The following is a 21,155-nucleotide window of genomic DNA, read 5'->3' on the forward strand; positions in this document are numbered from 1 at the left end:
AGCTCTAATACCACTATTGGGAATTTATCCACCAGTGATGAGCCCAAATCATAAACCCCAACTCAACTACTACAAAAAATGGCTCTGATACCACTATTGAAAATTTATCCACCAGTGATGAGCCCAAATCATAAACCTTAACTCAACTACTACAAAGCATGATGGATTGTGAAGAAACCACTTTAATATTATAGTCCAAAAACTATAAGAATATTGACAGGAACTATAATTATAGATATTTAAACAACATATACAGATCTAGAACAATAATAAAATATAAATAAAAACAAAATAAATGATTTTGGCTCAAGCAGCCAGATTCGATGGGTATAGTCCACAGCCATCAAAGTCTGCAACCACAACACCGATTGTTTGAACCCAAAACAGCCACCAAGGCTCAGTTACTCAAGTCACATAAATAAAAAACACCCCACTAAGAAACTTCGTTCACAAAGGAACACACAGAAAGATTCCACTTAGGAACTTAGTTCACAAAAAACTAATTTATCAAAGAAAGACAAAAGATTAGTTTTTCTAATTCGGTTATTGTCATTAGAAAAACTACCGAAGTATTTATTAAGGGAAGCCATTGATTTCTGAGAGAGAGAGAGAGAGAGAGAGAGAGAGGAACAATCAGCGCAGGAGAAACGACGTTTCAGGAGGAGAAAGGAGGGCGGCGATTGTTTGCTCAATGGAAAAGGGTGAGGGAGACGAGGAGATGAGAGACAACAATTAGGGTTAAGTTTCTTTTGTTCTACAAAGGGTGTGAGAGAGAAATATCTAGGGAAAATCTAATTGAGTAATGGGCTGGGTAGGTGAGAGTGGGCTGAGCCAATAAGAATGGGCCAAGGCATCAAGAAATTGGACAGCCATCCAAGGTGTGGGCTTAGGGTGTTGTGGGCTTGTGCCTACCAATTTTGGTCCTGGGCAATAATTTCTCAATAGTAAATTACAACTACCTTTTTTGAAGTTTGACATGATTCAAATGCCCTCTCGTTGTTTGAAAAAAAAATTACAAATACCCCTCCTCAAGTGAAAAATAATTATGTAACTCATAATCAATGAAGTGGATATTACTATTACCTTGCGGAATTTTTTTGAAAGAAATGTAAAAAAAATTAAGGTGTTTGAAGTAAATATTTCATAGGGAATATTATTTCATAAAAACAATTTTAAAAATATATAAAATTTTATTTTATAATGCAAAAGCGCATTTTGGTCAATTCAAAACAAAAATTGGATGGAAATCTAACGAAAGATAACAGAATAAGCTTGTAATTACATATACGTTAGAATCAAGAGCTTATTTGTAATTTTTTAAATAATGAAAAAGTATATATAATTATATCAATTCTAGGGGAGGTGACTGTAATTTACCTTATATATACTATTTAAGTCCCTTGTGTTCATTCGTTGTTGTACTGTCATGCAGCATCACCTTCATAAACTAGAGTAGGGAAGAGAACATGGCCTTGTCTTCTTCTCCTAGCTAGTTTCCATGAAACTTTTGTGAAAGAAAGAGACAGAACAAATTCAATTCTAAGAAGGAAAAAGATCAAGAATTCCTTCAGTGGCTTCTCCATTTCTGTCGTGCATGCTCAAATCCAAGTTCCAAACATACAGAGAAAATAACATTTCCGAAGATAGACTGGGTGCCGACAACTGATGAATCCATATTCAAGAATTTGATCTATTTTATCATATAATTTCTTATTTCGATTGAAGGGCAGTGATTTTACAAATAAAAGAATCAAACCTAGACTGATGATTGGAACTCTACGAGGTGTAAGGAAAAAGAATAGCTGGAATTTCAAAGATCGAGGGTATACCATCTGTAGCAGCAGCATCCAGAGTCAAGTCTTTGCAGCACAGACTCATGGAGTCAAAGTAAAATATATGTCGAGACTATGATTCATTTTCTGTTAAAGACGCCCCAATTTTCATCATAAGAGGATAGACGGGGCTGAACTCCTTATCGCCCCTGGCCCTTACCTTGGCAGCATAATCATCTAAAGTCGCTTTTATGCCTTTCCATATCTGATCTTCCCCTTGAGAATCCATCCACAGGGAATACTGGAGAGGCGTAAGTTTGTTCCTCTGAAGAGGTGACTGCAAATCTTCAGGCCCCCGTGAATAGAGATGATGAAGTATGACACTTGGGGGAAGATCTTGAAGAAGAGGGGATGATCCCAGTTGAGACGTTTCCAGGAAAATAACAGGCCGAAATGCTCGAAGGGCCCGATATGGTGGGCCGAGCTGTTCCACTGGAAACAAGTTCTGGGCTACAGCTAATTCAAGTTCCGCCATGTCTCTAGCCATTCTCAGTTTCCCCGACTCGGACAATGGTCTAACAAGTGAAGCATGTCTTATAAAGAATATCAGAACTCTAGAAGCCATGCTCCGCACAAGCCTTGTGCAAATAGTTTCTGTTTTGGCGAAGCTAGCTCCTGAAGAGGGCAAAAGTCTGGACAAGAATTCAGCCCGAAAGTGGATAATGCTTTTCTGCAATTCTTCCATGTACGGAGATGCATTGTTGTCCATAGAAGCATCCATACCAGCAGAACCAAAATTCTGGTCGTGAATCTGTAAGATGCAGGATTCGAGACGATCTAGCATGGCTTGGAATAAGGATGTCACTGAGTCGCCAGCGACTCCATATATAGTACCAAGGGCTGGAGATAGAACATCTACAGCGACAGTGGGCAATCCTGCTAAAATTGATGTTATGCGTTTATGAATTTCTTGCAGATGCTGACATAATGTGAAGTTCTTGAGCTGCGCCGGAGTTGCATGACCAGTAATTTGGCGTGCTTCGGGGCCTGTTGATATCTATCATAAAAAATACACGAACTTAAAACAGAAACAGAAGTTCTTGACAACATCAACACAAATGCATGCAAAGATATTCTCATCTGCACCAAATAGAAATCTTGAATATGGATAAGGCCCAGAGTCAGAGTGAGTGGTAAGTGTCAAAGTCATTCATAAATATACCAAGTAAGTATGGATTTGGCTGGTAAACACAACCGGAACTGTTACAAAACTCATTTGCCGTGTCTTTTTCAGGAATGATTACTCCCGTTTGATGTTAATTAGAACCAAAACCCTGTTATGGTAAACTCAAGAAAAGACGTTGAAGATAAAAGCAAGGTACAAGAAAAAGAACATAAACAAAGAAGTAGGAAGTGACTCCAGCACCAAGAAAGAGTCCTTTGTGCTTATCTTAAACATCAGAGAACTTATTAATTGAGACTAAATAGCAAACATCAGAATTAGTTTTGCATTTGATTACACTGGTATCATTCTTCACTTAAGAGTAGCATCTAATGATCTTCTCAAGAAGAAGACAGAGTGTAATAGAGAAACAAAACCATTACTTCTTTTTTCCTGAATAGGTCAAACAATTCAAAATTACACTTAGAATTAGATGAAGTAACAACACTTACTGTAATATAGATCACATGTCCAAACAAAATGCAAGGTGAGCCTATTGATTGGGGAGCAATAATCCCAAAAGTACCTGGTATTCAGCTCTTTCTGCAAGAAGAAGCAGAACTTTGTTGATTTCACGCAAAACGAGAAGAGTCAGACGTGCATCCTGCTGCACAGCTTCAATTTCTTCCTGAATGCGTGATGTAATCCTTGAGATATGTTCTTTAGAGGGTACACTTCCACGGCTTGACATCGGAAATACAGAGTTCACAAGATCTGACAGTCTACTTAAGCAAAGGGCTAAAAATGCTGTCTGAAAAGTCTCAATGGCAGCTATTATTTGTTCCTTTCCCTCTGAGGTGAGAGCTGGTGGAACTCCTTTCACATCAGTATCACGTGAAATTCTTTCAAGGAGATTCTCAATCATTGTGAAAAGCTTTGGATAACCAATAGTAAATATCTCCTTGACAAAACTAGATGCCGTGAAGACAGACTTCATTTGGCTTGCAAAGGATTTTACAAAAGCATCCCAAACACGATCAGTTAACATTTGATCACCCTCCTGATAAAGATGAGCAAATATAAGCAGTGTAAAAGTAAACAATAGCTCTTAAGATCCCAATGATTTCAAAACCAAAAGAGACCACCAATTACAATGAACTTCACACAGGAAACCAATTTCAGGCAGTTACCAGTGTTTTGTATATACATAGGATGCTTAAGGCTTGGCTCGCCCTAAGATATTCAAGATTGAAAGATGAAATGAAAGAATTAGATGTAAGAAACAGTTCTAGGTTTGTAACAGATCTAATCCGAATAATGTAACTAAGCAAGCACATAACAAATCCTAACGGAACTAATTCTGCACTGGAATTTCAGTCAACAACATCACAACAAAGCTGCCAAAGAAGGATCGTCCTCAAGCTTTTTTGCATAAATCAAGGCCAAGCTTGAGCATCCTAAGCCTCAGATTACTCAGATCACTACAATTTTGGTACCGCAGTTGCTTGTGTCTACCTGAAATCTAAAAGTATTGAGTAATAACATAACTTGAAGTGTGTGTAGTCCAGCAGGCCTTACAAGGATCCAATAGCAACACCCCTATTTGATAATTGTTGAAGTGGCGAAACACAACTTGCAACAAGGATATCTTAGATAATGCATTGGGAAGCAGAGCCCTTAACCAAATGGTCAACATAACAATAATGCACAGAGTATTCTGAGGAGAAAGAGAAAACAACTCCAGGTACCAATTAATACCATTCCACCTAGTAGACTGAGGTGACACAATGAGCTATAGAGAGGCACACAGAATATGTAATATTAAAACCTAACATGCTTGTTTCAACATCATTACACACTGTAAGGCACTAGCATACTGAAGCAAACTAGAAATTACACACTATGTTCGTTTTCATTTTCAAATTATCTTCGAGATGAGTTAAAATATAATCAATGTTTGCCATCATACATAAACATCTTATCTGGGTTTTCAACTGTTTTAGCATAAATACATACATATATATACACGCACACATATACATAAATATATATAAAAAAAGGCATGATTTGACAATTAACAATATTTTTTGTCTTCAAACACAATATTATAACATATAATACTTTTTTTAAATTATTTCAAAAAATAAATCCAAACACATACTATCTCTAGCATATACTTATTTATTTTTATTTTTTTCTCTCTATCTCCACAAAACACAATAAAACACTCAAAAAACGAATCCAAACACTATGACAGGTTCCTACTGGGTTAACGACAATCTCCAACCACATTTATAGAGGATACTTCAGCTCATACATAAAGGGCGATCAATTAACCAGTTGAAACAACTCTACTCTCACTCATTATTCTTTAACTACAGAGCCATCCACAGAGTATATTGTGTACCTTAAAACCAAAATATTCTTCAATGGCTACTATATCCCCTTGGGCAAGCTAAGACCAACTACAACCATCAATCATTCAAAAGAAGAAAAAAAAGAGATAACTAAGATATTATCTTTTAGCAAACTTAAACGAATATTAAAAGAAGGTAGATTAACTTCTGACAACTATATGAGAACACTTAATGGAGGCTAGCATGGTAAAACGCAGGACCAATATCCATTTCCAGCCAAAAGCGTAGTAATATACGTGGATGGAACTGTTTTTTCATGTACCAAACGGAAAAGTAAATCAACTTGAACACGACCACACAAATCTTTACTAAAGCTTCAGCAGAAAGTACCAAAAAGAACACATTGAATCCAGTTACCTGCATAACCTCATCTAGCAAAAGAACATGCGTGAATGGGTCACGCTTCTTGGACAACACCCTCTGCAAGTGCCAGACTGCAAGCAAATTTGAATGTAATTGGTCCATAGAACCACTCATCCTTTGCCAAAGAGCCTCCCTTGCCTTCGCCCCAGCCCCAATCTGGGGCGTCCCGTGTCTCTGAACCCCTCCTGGCCCTCCACCACCATACCCTCCTCCTGAGATTGCCTTCATATCAAGTGCATTGCTCACGCTCTTGACAGCAATTTGCTTATACTTGCTCACAAGACCATCTACAGTACCCCTCAACTCCCCCATGTTATAGAACACCTGCAAACCCAACCCTACTTCCGGTTGATTCAAACTCTCCAGACCCTTTTCCAAAACCTTCATCCCCTCCTCTCGGATTTTGGATCCGATCTCCGTAACCCATTTCAATTCCGTGTCAACCACATCTATTCCAGATAACTGGGATTCGTTGTAAAGGGTCAAAATCTCAAAATGTAGTTGGGCTGCCTTGGAAAGATCCCATTTTGATGAATCAGGTTGTGAATCCACAAGGTTTCTTAGCTTCTGGATTAAGCGGAGAGTGCGGATAGTATACTGAAGTAATAAGGAAGTGGAGTGAAGATTGTTAAGTTGGTGGGTCTGGGAGGCAATGACGCGATGGGGATCGGAGAGCTCAGCTCGGGCTCGGCGGACGGAGGACTGTAGCGATGAAAGAGAGGAGCGGAGGGAAGAGAGGGAGGACTCAGCAACCTTGATGGAGGAGAGCTGGTGGAGGAGGCCGTGATGGCGGGAGAGGACCTCATTGCGTAGTTGCGTATCGAGGAGGCGGAGCCCCTCCTGAAGTTTCTCGATTCTTGATGCGGCGGAGCCGGATGAGAGGGCGGCGGAGGAGAATTGCGTGGGGTTAAAGTCCGGGGAGAGAAAATTGGAGAAGATTGGGTCGGAGGAGAAGGTGTCTAAGGAGGAAGATGAAGGGGAAAGGGGGAGCGGAGTGTTGCCGACGGGAGTGGGAGTGGCGGTAACGGTCGGGGTAAGCGTGGTCTTGTATGTGGAGAGGCGTTGCAGTGGGGATTTGGAGATGGCCGGAGAAGCCATGGTCTGAGGCAGTGTTGTGGCTGTTTCCTTTCTGTTCCAAGTCCTGAATTTAGATCTCAGAAAGAAGCATATGAAAAGCAGAAACTGTTGTACATGAATGAGTCATGCACTCTTTGTATGTTTCCCATGGGATAAAATGGGGGAAATAATATTTTTTATCCCATAAATTACGCTCGTTTCGCTTTTATTTTCATTCATTATGAAATTGACATTTTTAGTTACGTAACTCACAAAAAATAGCACTTTTAATCCTCGTCTACTCTATTATCTACAATTTAACGGTATAGTGCACATATCCAGTATGTGATCGATAAGTATTTTTTCTTTTGGAGAAAAATTGATTTATTTTTCATCTTATGACTATTTTTGGGAAAAAATATAACTACATTTGAGGAAAAAAAATAAATTTTGAAAAAAATTAGGGTAAAAAAATAGCAATTTCTCTGTTCTCTCACAAAAATTGAATCATATTATTCCCATATTTCTAAAAGTTGAAATCAAGTATAAGCAATACAAAGAATCATGTATTTCATAAATGAATCAAATAGGCCAAATGAAACACTCAGTTGTTGTTATTGAAAAAATGGCCAATTTCTTCCTCAAACTAAAAATACTTAACGGCAATGTGTTAGACTCGTGACATACATCGTTAAATTATAGATAAAAAAATGCATGAAGACCAAAAATGCTAATTTTTGTAAGTTATGGAACTAAAAATATTAATCCCATAAAGAATGATACTAAAAGTAACATGAGCCTCAGTTATTAGGTTAAAAATACTATTTTCCCAGATAAAATGCTACACAACAAGTAGGAAGGCAGCAAGTTTATATACATTTTGTATGATACATTTTATCTATCTATCTATCTATATATATTATATTTAGTTAATTAATTATTTTTTTAATGTGGCACGTTGTCTTTGTGTATATATAATAAACTATCATCATGGCATGCTGTCCTATCTGCACATAGTAAATAACCTTTTTAGTTTTAAAATATATTATAAGTAAAAATAAATAATATAAACGAACAAATTATATGTAAAAAGGAAATTAATAAAAAAACAAACAAACTTAAGTTATTACTGACTCAATAAAAGAATTGGTGTAGTGATGTTAAAAATGACATGGAGTTGCTTTTTTTTTTATCTATATTGATATTCTATACTATATAAAAAGAAAAGTCTTTTTATTTCACACGGCAAATATGACACCGAAACACCAATGTTATTATCATGCCAATAATACCCTTTAGTTGATTTTCTTTTTTTTTTTCTCTTCGTTGCTTTCTCTCTTTATTTTTTCTTTTTAGAAATATGATGTGTTGCTTTATATATAATTTTTTTATTCATAATATATTTTAAAATATAAAATAGCATTTATCATATGCACGCAGAGACAACATGCCACGGCGGCTAGTATCTATATTTATACTATATAAAAAAAGAAAATCTCTATTTCACTCATAAGTAGCGATTACTTAAACCGCCTCATCAATTTTTTAAATTACCAAAAATGTCTGTATGCATTTTCAACCACCCCCACTCGAATTCTTTTTCTCATCCATATGATTTATACTATCTATCTATACTAATATGAAAATTTCATCATTTTGTGTTGATAATATCTCTAAATTAGTTTTATTTTATTTTATTTATTTATTAAATGTGATATGTTGGTTAATAATCTTATTCTTATTTATAATATATTTTAAAGCGTAAATAATTATTTATTATATGCACGTAGAGTAATCAAAATGTGTTTAATCCGACCTATGATTTAGCATAAAATACGCTTTACCAACTAAAATTATTCAAGAAAAAATTATTTAATAATCACTTGAATAGAGATATAAACAACAACATGCTGCTCAAAGATATATAATTATTTAGAACTTCAAAATTATCAAATTACATGACATTCACTATAAAAGAAAAAAGAAAGAATTACTGTCTACAATAAAAATTAATACAATTTAAACATCATTGTAAATCAAGAGTATCAACTACGATCAAACAAACCAATGCGAAAATCTAAATTTAACTACGATATATTAACATTTGTATTTTAACTATAGTCTAAGTATTTACTATGGTTCTTAGCTACGGCGAAAGCATTCGCTACAATTTGTAGATATAACTAATGTGTTGGTTGCACCTGCTGAACCGACAACCAATAACCATTGTGAAACTATTGTTGATACTATTTATTACGATCTCTCACTAATTATGGTCATATTACCTAATACCGTAAACATAAGACCATGTCTTATTAGTTGGTTCTCCTATTTTCATGCAGTTGTGTTTTGATTGCTTCATGTTATTCATTCCTTCCTCTTTCGCTCACATACGGTTCGCAATGACACAAAGCACAGAGGCTACTACTTGGCATCGGTGGTTGGCTGCTTTCAGCATAGGCGGCTGGCTCCCCCCAAATTGATTGTCGCATGTCGTAACATCAGTCTTAACTGTCGACAATCTAGACCGCAAAGTACTGATGCTGCCCCGATCATTCGTGTTTAGCAAACGCTGACAATCGTTAAGGTTGTTGATGGCATTGGAATAAGACTTGCCGCACACATCACATTTTTGTTTGTTTACGCCAATGCTGAGCGATTTAGTGATCTGTAAAGCTATTTGGGTGGAGAATATTGCTTTCTTCACAATGATTTCACACAACTTCGGAATTCGTACTTCAGAACACTGTGGGTCGGAACTTAAAATTCGATTGCACAGAGGTGGATTCTCTGACTTGGAACATACATCCTCTATCAAATTATGAGCTTGAGAGATGTTGAGTAACAATAGTAAAATAAACCCTGAAAAAACTGAACCCATGATTGATTTTTTCCCTTAATTGTTTTTTCACTTCTATCTGTACTTTATGGAAACTCGACTTTATATAGATGGTAGAGTAGAATAAGGATGTCGTGAGCATCCGTAGATTATGCCCAAATGCAGAAAAGTTTGTGGTACATTTTGTGAATCTGGTCTTCGCATTGAATTTGAGTGGACGAGACTATCTCTTGTTACATGGTGTTGGATTGTAATTATGGGTTAGCATAACTCTTCTAATTCTGGTTTCCTAACTTCAATAAGAAATTAGCACCATCGCTTTATGGTATAGTTATACTTCCATCTCCTGAGGTGTAATTATATGTAGATCCTATGTGGTCTGAAAAATTATATTTAACACCCTTGAGGTTTGTTTCTGTCTAACAGTAAGTCTCTTTATTGATAAAAAATCACTGAATTTGTTGATATTAACAAAAAAAATTGAATGAAAAATGATATTTACATTTGATTGACTTGTTATTGACTTATAGCAGATTAAACAATTTTTTTCTGACTAAACTACCCTCATAACGATGGAGATATATCTCCTCACATGCATTAACACGTGAAGACCTACGAGTGTACTTTGGTTATAAAAAGATTTTTTGACTGTCAATACATTAGTAATAAATTAATTGGGGGTAAATATAAATTTTTTTCAATTTTTTTTATTAATATAAGCAAGTTCAGTGAATTTTGACTAACCAAATGACTTATTTGTTGATAGAAGTAAACCTCAGGAGTGTTAGATGTAATTTTTCAAACTACAGAAGTCTATATGTAATTCCACCAAACATCAGGGGAGGAAAGTGTGATTATCCCTTACTTCATTTGAGATGGATTTGATAAATTAATATATTTTTCTTGAGAGAAAAAGGACTACTTTCTTGACATAGGGTAAATTAAGGCCAAGTCTCATGAAGGGCGTGTGTGATTCACAGTAGGATTTGAGGGGGTGTTTTGCTATATTTTGAAAATTATAAGAAGAAATTTTCCTAATTTATTCTTTTCAGAAAGATATTTTTTTCTAAAAACACAATGGCAAAATGCATTTTACCCTCATGACATGTGAAGAAAATGTTTTCTACTCAATGAATAGTATAATGCTATAGTTTGAGACGATTGTCATCTTATCGTTATCAATATTAGGCTTACACCTCCGTGAGTCAAAATACTCTAATATAAGTTCATTAGACATCTCAATATTTTGCTGGAAATTTACAGCAAAAAGAAATAACGAGCCCTTGGTCATGTCAACATTAGGAAAAAATCACTTACATTTCAAATTTCAATGGAGAAAATTTACTAGTCATGACTTTCTATTTAAAATTTGTACTTGTAGTGTATTTGTATCTTACCCCTCTTGAAGCAATAAGAAACTACAAGTATTAAACCTTGACTTTATTAAAGAAATTGGTTTTCTAAATAAAAAACTTACAGTTTTATCTGATAGTCAATTAGGAATTTAACAATGCAAAAAATCTGTCTTTTATTATAGGACAAAATACATTAATGTTAGATATCATTTTATTAGAGATATTGTTAACTAAGATACAGTTAGTCTGCAAAAAATTAAATTTAAAGAAATCCAGCTGACATGAGTACTAAGTGTTTATTCATTGAAAATTTTAAAAACTGCCTTGATTTTCTTAATTTATAAACTACCTTGTATCCTAACTTTTCCTTGCAGATTTAGCAAAGGGACCCGGAGTATTGGCAGTAATGAAAGCCTTTAAGATTCACCATCTTGGTTTGGCCCAAGGTGGAAAATGTAAATAAAATGGCCCAAACCAAAATGGCCTAGGCCCAAGGAATTCATTTGGACTGCTAAATATTCACAGGGCCCAAATCCCTTAATTGGATCGCCTGACCCGCCTTCCCGACCCACCAGGTTTTTGCCCCACTTGCTGACCTTTTAAATACTTCTCTCTTCTCTCTCTCCCCTCATAACCCTAACCCTATTTCCCCAGCGTCGTCTAGTTCTCTCTCTGACCCTTTGGGTTCTCCCCCTTCACCTCTGGTTTTCCTTCCCATCGTTTCTTTCTCCGATGTTTGTCTCCGGCCATTTAATGGCCATTCTCTTTAAATGGCTGGTGCAGAAATGGTTCGGTAGATCACGAAACAGAAAGATATAAGCTTCTTCCACCTTTGTTTTTCATCATCTAACCTTGTTCTTCATGCCCTAAACTTGAAGGCTCAAGGTTATAACAATAACCTTCGTGGCTTTGTGGCCTTCTTTGGTGGTTCAGTGGTATAAAACCTTGGTGGCTTGCCTTTGTGGTTCTGTGATCTTTTAGCAACCGTGAAATTCTAAATATTGTTGGCCTTTGGGCTTTGTGGCCTTGGATCTAGGCTATCTGAGCCTATCTTATTGCTTTCTGTTTATATGCATATGTTATCGTTAGTACTGCAGTTTTTAGGTTTAAGTTTGGTATTATTCTTTATATTAGTAAAGCTTGTAATAAATCTGTATAAGGGTTTCGTCAACCCATAGAAATTTGTAAAACTATTTGATTTCTATAATATTGCTGGAGTCGTGACCGATCTATACCCAACAGTTGATTTATAAAATAATGAGATTTTTCTATAAAAAAAATAATAATAAAAACATTATTCTATCTTCATCAAGGGGCATCAATAATTCGAAATTCGAGTATACGAGAATTGGATGAGAGCTCAAGTGACAAGAGAACAAGCGAGAGCAACTCATTTTCAAACAATCAGACACTGCGAGCTAGAATAATTTGGTAATATTAGCGAAATTTCTGAAGCATAATCAATTCTATTTATGATCTGAATATATCATTCCTATATGTAAATATTACAACATTATCCTTAATTATTATTGGTAATATTATTTAATAGTGCTATAAATCTAGTTTTTAATTATATAAGTGTTTATTAAGTATTTTCAGAAAACTTTGTGAAAATAAATATTTTTTTGGCGAACAAGATTATCATAATTAGATAATCAAAATGTGTTTGATCCAATCCATAGTTTACGCTAAAATACGCTTTGTCACCCAAAAACTATTCTAGGAAATATTATTTAGTAACCACTTGAATGGAGATATAAACAACAAAATGAATCAAAAAGATATATTTATTTAAAATTTCAAAAATATCAAATACATGATATTCACTACAAAGAAAAACAAGAAATAAATAATTATTGCCTACACTAGAAATTAATATGACTTAAATAACATGGTAAAATCAAGAATACCAACCACGATCAATCAAACCACTTGAAAATTTAAATATGAACTATAATTTATTAATATTTGTCTTTTAACTATGGCCTAAGTATTTAACATAGTTCTTGGCTACGGTCACGTATTTGTCATAATCTGTAGATATGACTGATTGAAACGACAACCGATAGCCATTGTGAAACTATTGTTAATACTACCCGTTACGATTTTTCACTTTTGGTCATATATTACTTAATACTCTAAACATATAAGAAAATGTCTTAGTTGGTTCTCTTATTTCTTCCTAGATCCAATTTATCATTGGATATTTTCATGCAGTCGTGTTCTTATTGCTTCTTGTTATACACTCCTTCCTCTTTCACTCACATACGGTTCGAAATGGCTAAAAGCACAGAGATTACTTCTTGGCACGAGCGGCTGGCTGCTTTCAACATAAACGGCTGGTTCTCCCCAAATTGATTGTCGCATGCCGCAACATCAGTCTTAACTGTCGTCAATCTAGTACGCAGAGTAGTGATGCTGGCCCTATCATTCGTGTTTATCAAATGCTGACAACTGTTAAGGCTGTTGATGGCATTGGTATAAGACTTGGCGCACACATCACATTTTGCTTTATCTGCGCCACTGCTATAGGATTTAGCCACCTCTAAAGCTGCTTGGGTGGAGAGTACTGCTTTCTTCACAAAGATTTCATACAATTTATGAATTTGTGCTCCGGAACACTGTGGGTCGGATCTCAGAATACTGGTGCACAAAGATGGATTCTCTGACTTGGAACAAACATCATCTATCACATCATGAGCTTGAGAGAGGGAGACTAATAAAAGTAAAACAAAGCCTGGAAAAAGTGAACCCATGATTGATTTTTCTCTCCTTTATTCCTCGTAGTTTGTTTTGTGTGTGTGTGCGTGCACTCAATTGTAATAATTCTTTTTTCACTCCTATTTGTACATTGAATGGGACTTTATATAGATGGAAGAGTAGAACATGTAAGGATGTTGTGAGCATCCGTAGATTATGCCCAAATGCAGAAAAATTTGTGGTACATTTTGTGAATCATGGTCTTCACATTGAATTTGAATGGACGAGACTATCTCTTGTTAGGGTAACTATTGATAGCATGGTGTTGGATTGTAATTATGGGTTAGCATAACTCTTCTAAATCTCATTTCCTAACTTCAATAAGAAATTAGCACCATCGCTTTATGAGGTTTGTTTCTGTCTAACAGTAAGTCCCTCTATTGGTCAAAAATCTCTGAATTTGTTGATATTAACAAAAGAATTGAATAAAAATTGATATTTACATTTGATTGACTATTATTGACTTATAGCAGATTAAACAATTTTTTTCTAACTAAACTACCCTCATAACGATGGAGATATACCTCCTCACATGCATTAACACGTGAAGACCTACGAGTGTATTTTGGTTATAAAAAGATTTATTTGACTGGCAATAAATTAGTAATAAATCAATTGGGGGTAAATATAATTTTTTTTTCAATTTTTTTTGTTAATATAAGCAAGTTCAGTGAATTTTGACTAACCGAAGGACTTATTTGTTGATAGAAGTAAACCTCATGAGTGCTAGATGTAATTTTTCAAACTACAGGAGTCTATATGTAATTCCACCAAACATTAGGGGAGGAAAGTGTGATTGTCCCTTACTTCATTTGAGATGGATTTGATAAATTAATATATTTTTTCTTGAGAGAAAAAGGACTATTTTCATGACATAGGGTAAATTAAGCCCAAGTCTCATGAAGGGCGTGTGTGATTCACAGTAGGATTTGAGAGGATGTTTTGCTATATTTTGAAAATTATAAGAAAAATTTTTCCTAATTTATTCTATACAGAAAGATATTTTTTTCCAAAAACACAAGGGTAAAATGCATTTTACCCTCATGACATACGAAGAAAATGTTTTCTACTCAATGAATAGTATAATGCTATAGTTTGAGATGATTGTCATCTCATCGTTATCGATATTAGGCTTACACCTCCATGAAAAGAGTCAAAATACTCTACTATAAGTTCATTATGACATCTCAAAAAGCTGGAAATTTACAGCAAAAAGAAATGACGAGCCCTTGGTCATGTCAACATTAGGAAAAATCACTTACATTTCAAATTTCAATGGAGAAAAATTTACTAGTCAGGACTTTCTATTTAAAATTTGTATTTGTCGTGTATTTGTTTCTTACCCCTCTTGAAGCAATAAGAAACTACAAGTATTAAACCTTCACTTTATTAAAGAAATTGATTTTCTAAATAAAAAACTTACAGATTTTCGTCCTATTTCGTTTTGTAATATTTTATATAAGATTATTGCCAAATTTATTGTGCAAAAGTTGAGTAGGGTGTTGGATAAATTGATAAGCCCTTGTCAGGCTGCCTTTATTTCTGGTCGTAGTATTTGAAACAATATACTGTTAGCACAAGAACTATTTACAGGCTACAACCAGGCACACCTACCTCGTAGATGTGCACTAAAAGTGGATATCCGAAAAGCTTATGACACGGTAGAATGGATTTTCTACTTGCAATGTTACACCTGTTTGGATTCCCGACTACGTTTATTAGGTGGATAGAGGAGTGTGTCACGACACCCTCATTTTCCGTCGGGCTGAATGGGAAACCTCATGGTTTCTTTACTGGATCGAGAGGGCTACGGCAGAGGGACCCTTTATCGCCATACCTGTTCGTTCTCGTAATGGAAGTTCTGCATTTGATTCTTCTGCAGATGATTGATTAGGACAAGCATTTTTTTTTCATTGGAAATGTGAGCCTTCTCGATTATTTCAGCTTGAATTTGCAGATGATCTGTTGCTGTTCTGCAAAGATGATATGGACTCTATAGGGGTCTTTAAGTAGGGGTTGGACCTATTCGCCTCCTGGTCAGGTCTCCGGCTTAATGTGCATAAGAGAGTCATCTTATCATCTTTCGATCTGCACAAGAGATACGGGAGCAGCTGTTAGAGATGCTCGACTTCAAGGAAGGGTATCTTCCGATGAGATACTTGGGACTTCTTCTACTTTCCTCTAGATTATCGTTAACAGACTGCTAATCTTTATTATTGAAAATTGATCGACGCACTAAAGGTTGGGAAGGAATGAGATTATCGTATGTTGGGAGGGTACAGATTATTAAATTCTTATGGCGTTAAGTATATATTGGGCTTCTGCATTTATCCTACCTAAAGGTGTTATAAGAGAGATTGAAAAGCGTCTGAGAGCTTTTTTGTGGAAGGGCACATGAACAAGTGGATATGCCAAAGTAGCATGGAGGGATGTCTGTAGGCCGGCATCAGAGGGGGGTTAGGGCCTACGGGACATCGCTACTTTAAACCGTGCCTTGATGAGCAAGAAGCTATGTGATGTTATTCGATGTGATTGAACATCAATCTGGGTAGAATGGTTATATAATGGGCGGCTACGTGATAAATCTGTATGGACGGTCACTGACAATAGTGGTTCGTGGGGCTGGAGGAAACTCCTTCGTCTACGCCCCTTGCTTCGATCGATGGTAGACTGTCAGATTGGTGATGGGAATTCATTTTATCTGTGACATGATCCATGGCAGCACCTTGGTCCCCTTATTGAGAGATTCCCACAGGGTCCACGTATGCTTGGGCTTCGGATGACGGACAAGCTCAGCAGTGTTATTATAGAGGGGCAATGGCATTGGCCTCTCGTTATGGACATTGAGTGCTTGGAGATTTTGCATGCATTGTCAATAATTCATGGCGAGACAGATTGCATTATTTGGCGATTTGAGACAGGATGACCTACAGTTGCATCTCTTTACAGGCTATTGGACCCACCAGGACCCAAGGTAGGTTGGACTTCACTACTCTCAGGTTCTCTGAAGATCCCCAGGCATAATTTCATCTTATGGCTTGCGATTTTGGCGAAACTATCCATAATTCATAAACCATGGCTATGATATCTAGGCGCCTGTATATTATGTGATGAGGGCGCAATGAAAAACACATACTCATCTATTCTTTCGATGCCGTTATGCCAGAAGCTGCTTGACAGCGATTCGGCAGATTGTTCGATTTGAATGGCCTAATAGAGAGTGGTCACGGGACGTTGAGTGGGCTGCAAGAAAATGGAGAGGAAAACATATGATTAACTTGGTTTATCGTGCACTCCTGGCTGCTTGCATTTACCACATTTGGAAGGAACGAAATTTGAGCCGCTTTGAGCATATGGAGCGACCATCGAATATAATAGCCACTATTATTGTGGAAAATATTAGACAGAGGATTATAAGTGTTAATTTATCTCGTTCTGTTAGTTCATGTGCGTTATATAGATTATGGTGTATCCCTTGGCCTGTCGAGGGAGAAACCACCAGTTGAGCACTGTTGTACTGTACAATCTTGTTTTATTAATTAAACTTATATTTACCCAAAAAAAAAAACTTACAATTTTATCTAATAATCAATTAGGAATTTAACTATGCAAAAATTCTGCCTTTCATTATAGGACAAAATACATTGATGTTAGATATCATTTTATTAGAGATATTGTTAACCAAGATACAGTTAGTCTGGAAAAAATTAAATCTAAAGAAATCCAGCTGACATGAGCACTAAGTGTTTATCCATTGAAAATTTTAAAAACTGCCTTGATATTCTTAATTTATAAACTACCTTGTATCCTAACTTTTCCTTGCAAGTTTAGCAAAGGGACCCGAAGTACTGGCAGTGATGAAAGCCTTTAAGATTCACCATCTAGGTTTGGCCCAAGGTGGAAAATGTAAATAAAATGGCCCAAACCAAAATGCCCTAGGCCTAAGGAATTCATTTGGACTGCTAAATATTCACAGGGCCCAAATCCCCTAATTGGGCCGCCTGACCCGCCTTCCCAGCCCACCAAGTTTTTGCCCACTTGCTGACCGTTTAAATACTTCTCTCTTCTCTCTCTCCCCTTATAACCTTAACCCTATTTCCCCAGAGTCGTCCAGTTTTCTCTATGACCCTTTGGGTTCTCCCCCTTCACCTCTGGTTTTTGGTCCCATCGTTTCTTTCTCCGATGTTTGTCTCCTGCCATTTTAATGGCCAATCTCTTTAAATAGCTGGTGCAGAAATGGTTCGGTAGATCACGAAACAAGAAGATATAATCTTCTCCCCCCTTTCTTTTTCATCATCTGACCTTGTTCTTCATGTCCTAAACTTGAAGGCTCAAGGTTAAAACAATAACCTTTGTGGCTTTGTGGCCTTCCTTGGTGGTTCAGTGGTATATAACCTTGGTGGCTTGCCTTTGTGGCTCTGTGATCTTTTAGCAACCGTGAAATTTTAAGGATTGTTGGCCTTTGGCCTTTGTGGCCTTGGATCTAGGCTATCTGAGCCTATCTTATTGCTTTCTGTTTATATGCATATGTTATCGTTAATACTGCAGTTTTTAAGTTTAAGTTTGGTATCATTCTTTATATTTGTAAAGCTTGTAATAAATCTGTAAAAGGGTTTCGTCAATCCATAGAAATTTGTAAAACTATTTGATTTCTATAATACTGCTGGAGCTTGGTGACCGATCTATACCCAACAGTTGATTTATAAAATAATGAGATTTTTCTATATAAAAAATAAAACAGTATTCTACGTTCATCAAGGGGCATCAATAATTCCAAATTGGATATTTACGAGAATTGGATGAGAGCTCAAGTGACAAGAGAACAAGCGAGAGCAACTCATTTCCAAACAACCAGACACTGCGAGCTAGAATAATCTGGTAATATTAGAGAAATTTCTGAAGCGTCATCAATTCTATTTATGATCTGAATACATTCCTATATGTAAATATTACAACATTATCCTTAATTATTATTGGTAATATTATTTAATAGTGCTATAAATCTAGTTTTTAATTATATAAGTGTTTATTAAATATTTTCAGAAACCTTTGTGTAAATAAATATTTTTTTGGCGAACAAGATTATCATAATTAGATAATCAAAATGTGTTTGATCCAATCCATAGTTTACGCTAAAATACGCTTTGTCACCCAAAAACTATTCTAGGAAATATTATTTAGTAACCACTTGAATGGAGATATAAACAACAAAATGAATCAGAAAGATATATTTATTTAAAATTTCAAAAATATCAAATACATGATATTCACTACAAAGAAAAATAAAAAATAAATAATTATTGTCTACACTAGAAATTAATATAACTTAAATATCATGGTAAAATCAGGAATACCAACCACGATCAATCAAACCACTAGAAAATTTAAATATGAACTATAATTTATTAATATTTGCCTTTTAACTATGGTCTAAGTATTTAACATAGTTCTTGGCTACGGTCACGTATTTGTCATAATCTGTAGATATGACTGATTGAAACGACAACCGATAGCCATTGTGAAACTATTGTTAATACTACCCGTTACGATTTTTCACTTTTGGTCATATATTACTTAATACTCTAAACATATAAGAAAATGTCTTAGTTGGTTCTCTTATTTCTTCCTAGATCCAATTTATCATTGGATATTTTCATGCAGTCGTGTTCTTATTGCTTCTTGTTATACACTCCTTCCTCTTTCACTCACATACGGTTCGAAATGGCTAAAAGCACAGAGATTACTTCTTGGCACGAGCGGCTGGCTGCTTTCAACATAAACGGCTGGTTCTCCCCAAATTGATTGTCGCATGCCGCAACATCAGTCTTAACTGTCGTCAACCTAGTACGCAGAGTAGTGATGCTGGCCCTATCATTCGTGTTTATCAAATGCTGACAACTGTTAAGGCTGTTGATGGCATTGGTATAAGACTTGGCGCACACATCACATTTTGCTTTATCTGCGCCACTGCTATAGGATTTAGCCACCTCTAAAGCTGCTTGGGTGGAGAGTACTGCTTTCTTCACAAAGATTTCATACAATTTATGAATTTGTGCTCCGGAACACTGTGGGTCGGATCTCAGAATACTGGTGCACAAAGATGGATTCTCTGACTTGGAACAAACATCATCTATCACATCATGAGCTTGAGAGAGGGAGACTAATAATAGTAAAACAAAGCCTGGAAAAAGTGAACCCATGATTGATTTTTCTCTCCTTTATTCCTCGTAGTTTGTTTTGTGTGTGTGTGCGTGCACTCAATTGTAATAATTCTTTTTTCACTCCTATTTGTACATTGTGGAATGGGACTTTATATAGATGGAAGAGTAGAACATGTAAGGAAGTTGTGAGCATCCGTAGATTATGCCCAAATGCAGAAAAATTTGTGGTACATTTTGTGAATCATGGTCTTCACATTGAATTTGAATGGACGAGACTATCTCTTGTTAGGGTAACTATTGATAGCATGGTGTTAGATTGTAATTATGGGTTAGCATAACTCTTCTAAATCTGGTTTCCTAATTTCAATAAGAAATTAGCACCGTCGCTTTATGGTATAGTTATACTTCCCTCTCCTGAGGTGTAGTTATATGTAAATTTCATGTGGTCTGAAAAATTATATTTAACACCCTTGAGGTTTGTTTCTGTCTAACAGTAAGTCCTCTGTTGGTCAAAAATCTCTGAATTTGTTGATATTAACAAAAAAATTGAATGAAAATTGATATTTACATTTGATTGACTATTATTGACTTATAGCAGATTAAACAATTTTTTTCTGACTAAACTACCCTCATAACGATGGAGATATATCTCCTCACATGCATTAACACGTGAAGACCTACGAGTGTATTTTGGTTATAAAAAGATTTATTTGACTGGCAATAAATTAGTAATAAATCAATTGGGGGTAAATATAATTTTTTTTTTCAATTTTTTTATTAATATAAGCAAGTTCAGTGAATTTTGACTAACCGAAGGACTTATTTGTTGATAGAAGTAAACCTCATGAGTGCTAGATATAATTTTTCAAACTACAAGAGTCTATATGTAATTCCACCAAACATCAGGGGAGGAAAGTGTGATTGTCCCTTACTTCATTTGAGATGGATTTGATAAATTAATATATTTTTTCTTGAGAGAAAAAGGACTATTTTCGTGACATAGGGTAAATTAAGCCCAAGTCTCATGAAGGGCGTGTGTGATTCACAGTAGGATTTGAGAGGATGTTTTGCTATATTTTGAAAATTATAAGAAAAATTTTTCCTAATTTATTCTATACAGAAAGATATTTTTTTCCAAAAACACAAGGGTAAAATGCATTTTACCCTCATGACATACGAAGAAAATGTTTTCTACTCAATGAATAGTATAATGCTATAGTTTGAGATGATTGTCATCTCATCGTTATCGATATTAGGCTTACACCTCCAT

General features: G+C 35.6%; 5 protein-coding genes across 5 annotated transcripts; 1 reads left to right on the forward strand and 4 right to left on the reverse strand.

Annotated features, from left to right (window-relative positions):
• Positions 1–1,532: 1,532 nt before the first annotated feature.
• On the reverse strand, positions 1,533–6,910 carry LOC105176855 (conserved oligomeric Golgi complex subunit 5). Its single transcript, XM_011099790.3, has 3 exons — positions 5,709–6,910; positions 3,521–3,994; positions 1,533–2,829 (listed from the first exon to the last, which is right to left on the reverse strand). Exons 1-3 carry the CDS (start codon positions 6,810–6,812, stop codon positions 1,906–1,908), a joined length of 2,502 nt encoding a protein of 833 aa, XP_011098092.1. The 5' UTR covers positions 6,813–6,910; the 3' UTR covers positions 1,533–1,905.
• A 2,246-nt stretch (positions 6,911–9,156) lies between these two features.
• On the reverse strand, positions 9,157–9,651 carry LOC105177066 (pectinesterase inhibitor). The gene has a single exon (XM_011100089.1). The coding sequence runs from the start codon at positions 9,649–9,651 to the stop codon at positions 9,157–9,159; it is 495 nt and encodes a 164-aa protein (XP_011098391.1).
• A 3,574-nt stretch (positions 9,652–13,225) lies between these two features.
• LOC105177065 (pectinesterase inhibitor-like) lies at positions 13,226–13,720 on the reverse strand. The gene has a single exon (XM_011100087.1). The coding sequence runs from the start codon at positions 13,718–13,720 to the stop codon at positions 13,226–13,228; it is 495 nt and encodes a 164-aa protein (XP_011098389.1).
• Positions 13,721–15,390: 1,670 nt separating this feature from the next.
• On the forward strand, positions 15,391–16,650 carry LOC148784500 (uncharacterized). The gene is made up of 3 exons (XM_088876856.1): positions 15,391–15,573; positions 15,724–15,864; positions 16,447–16,650. Exons 1-3 carry the CDS (start codon positions 15,391–15,393, stop codon positions 16,648–16,650), a joined length of 528 nt encoding a protein of 175 aa, XP_088732982.1.
• A 1,166-nt stretch (positions 16,651–17,816) lies between these two features.
• On the reverse strand, positions 17,817–19,924 carry LOC105177064 (pectinesterase inhibitor-like). Its single transcript, XM_011100086.2, has 2 exons — positions 19,434–19,924; positions 17,817–17,949 (listed from the first exon to the last, which is right to left on the reverse strand). Exons 1-2 carry the CDS (start codon positions 19,922–19,924, stop codon positions 17,817–17,819), a joined length of 624 nt encoding a protein of 207 aa, XP_011098388.2.
• Positions 19,925–21,155: the final 1,231 nt, after the last annotated feature.

This window comes from Sesamum indicum, linkage group LG13, assembly GCF_026168435.1.
Source record: "Sesamum indicum cultivar Baizhima isolate 11 linkage group LG13, ASM2616843v1, whole genome shotgun sequence".
Lineage (NCBI taxonomy): Eukaryota > Viridiplantae > Streptophyta > Magnoliopsida > Lamiales > Pedaliaceae > Sesamum > Sesamum indicum.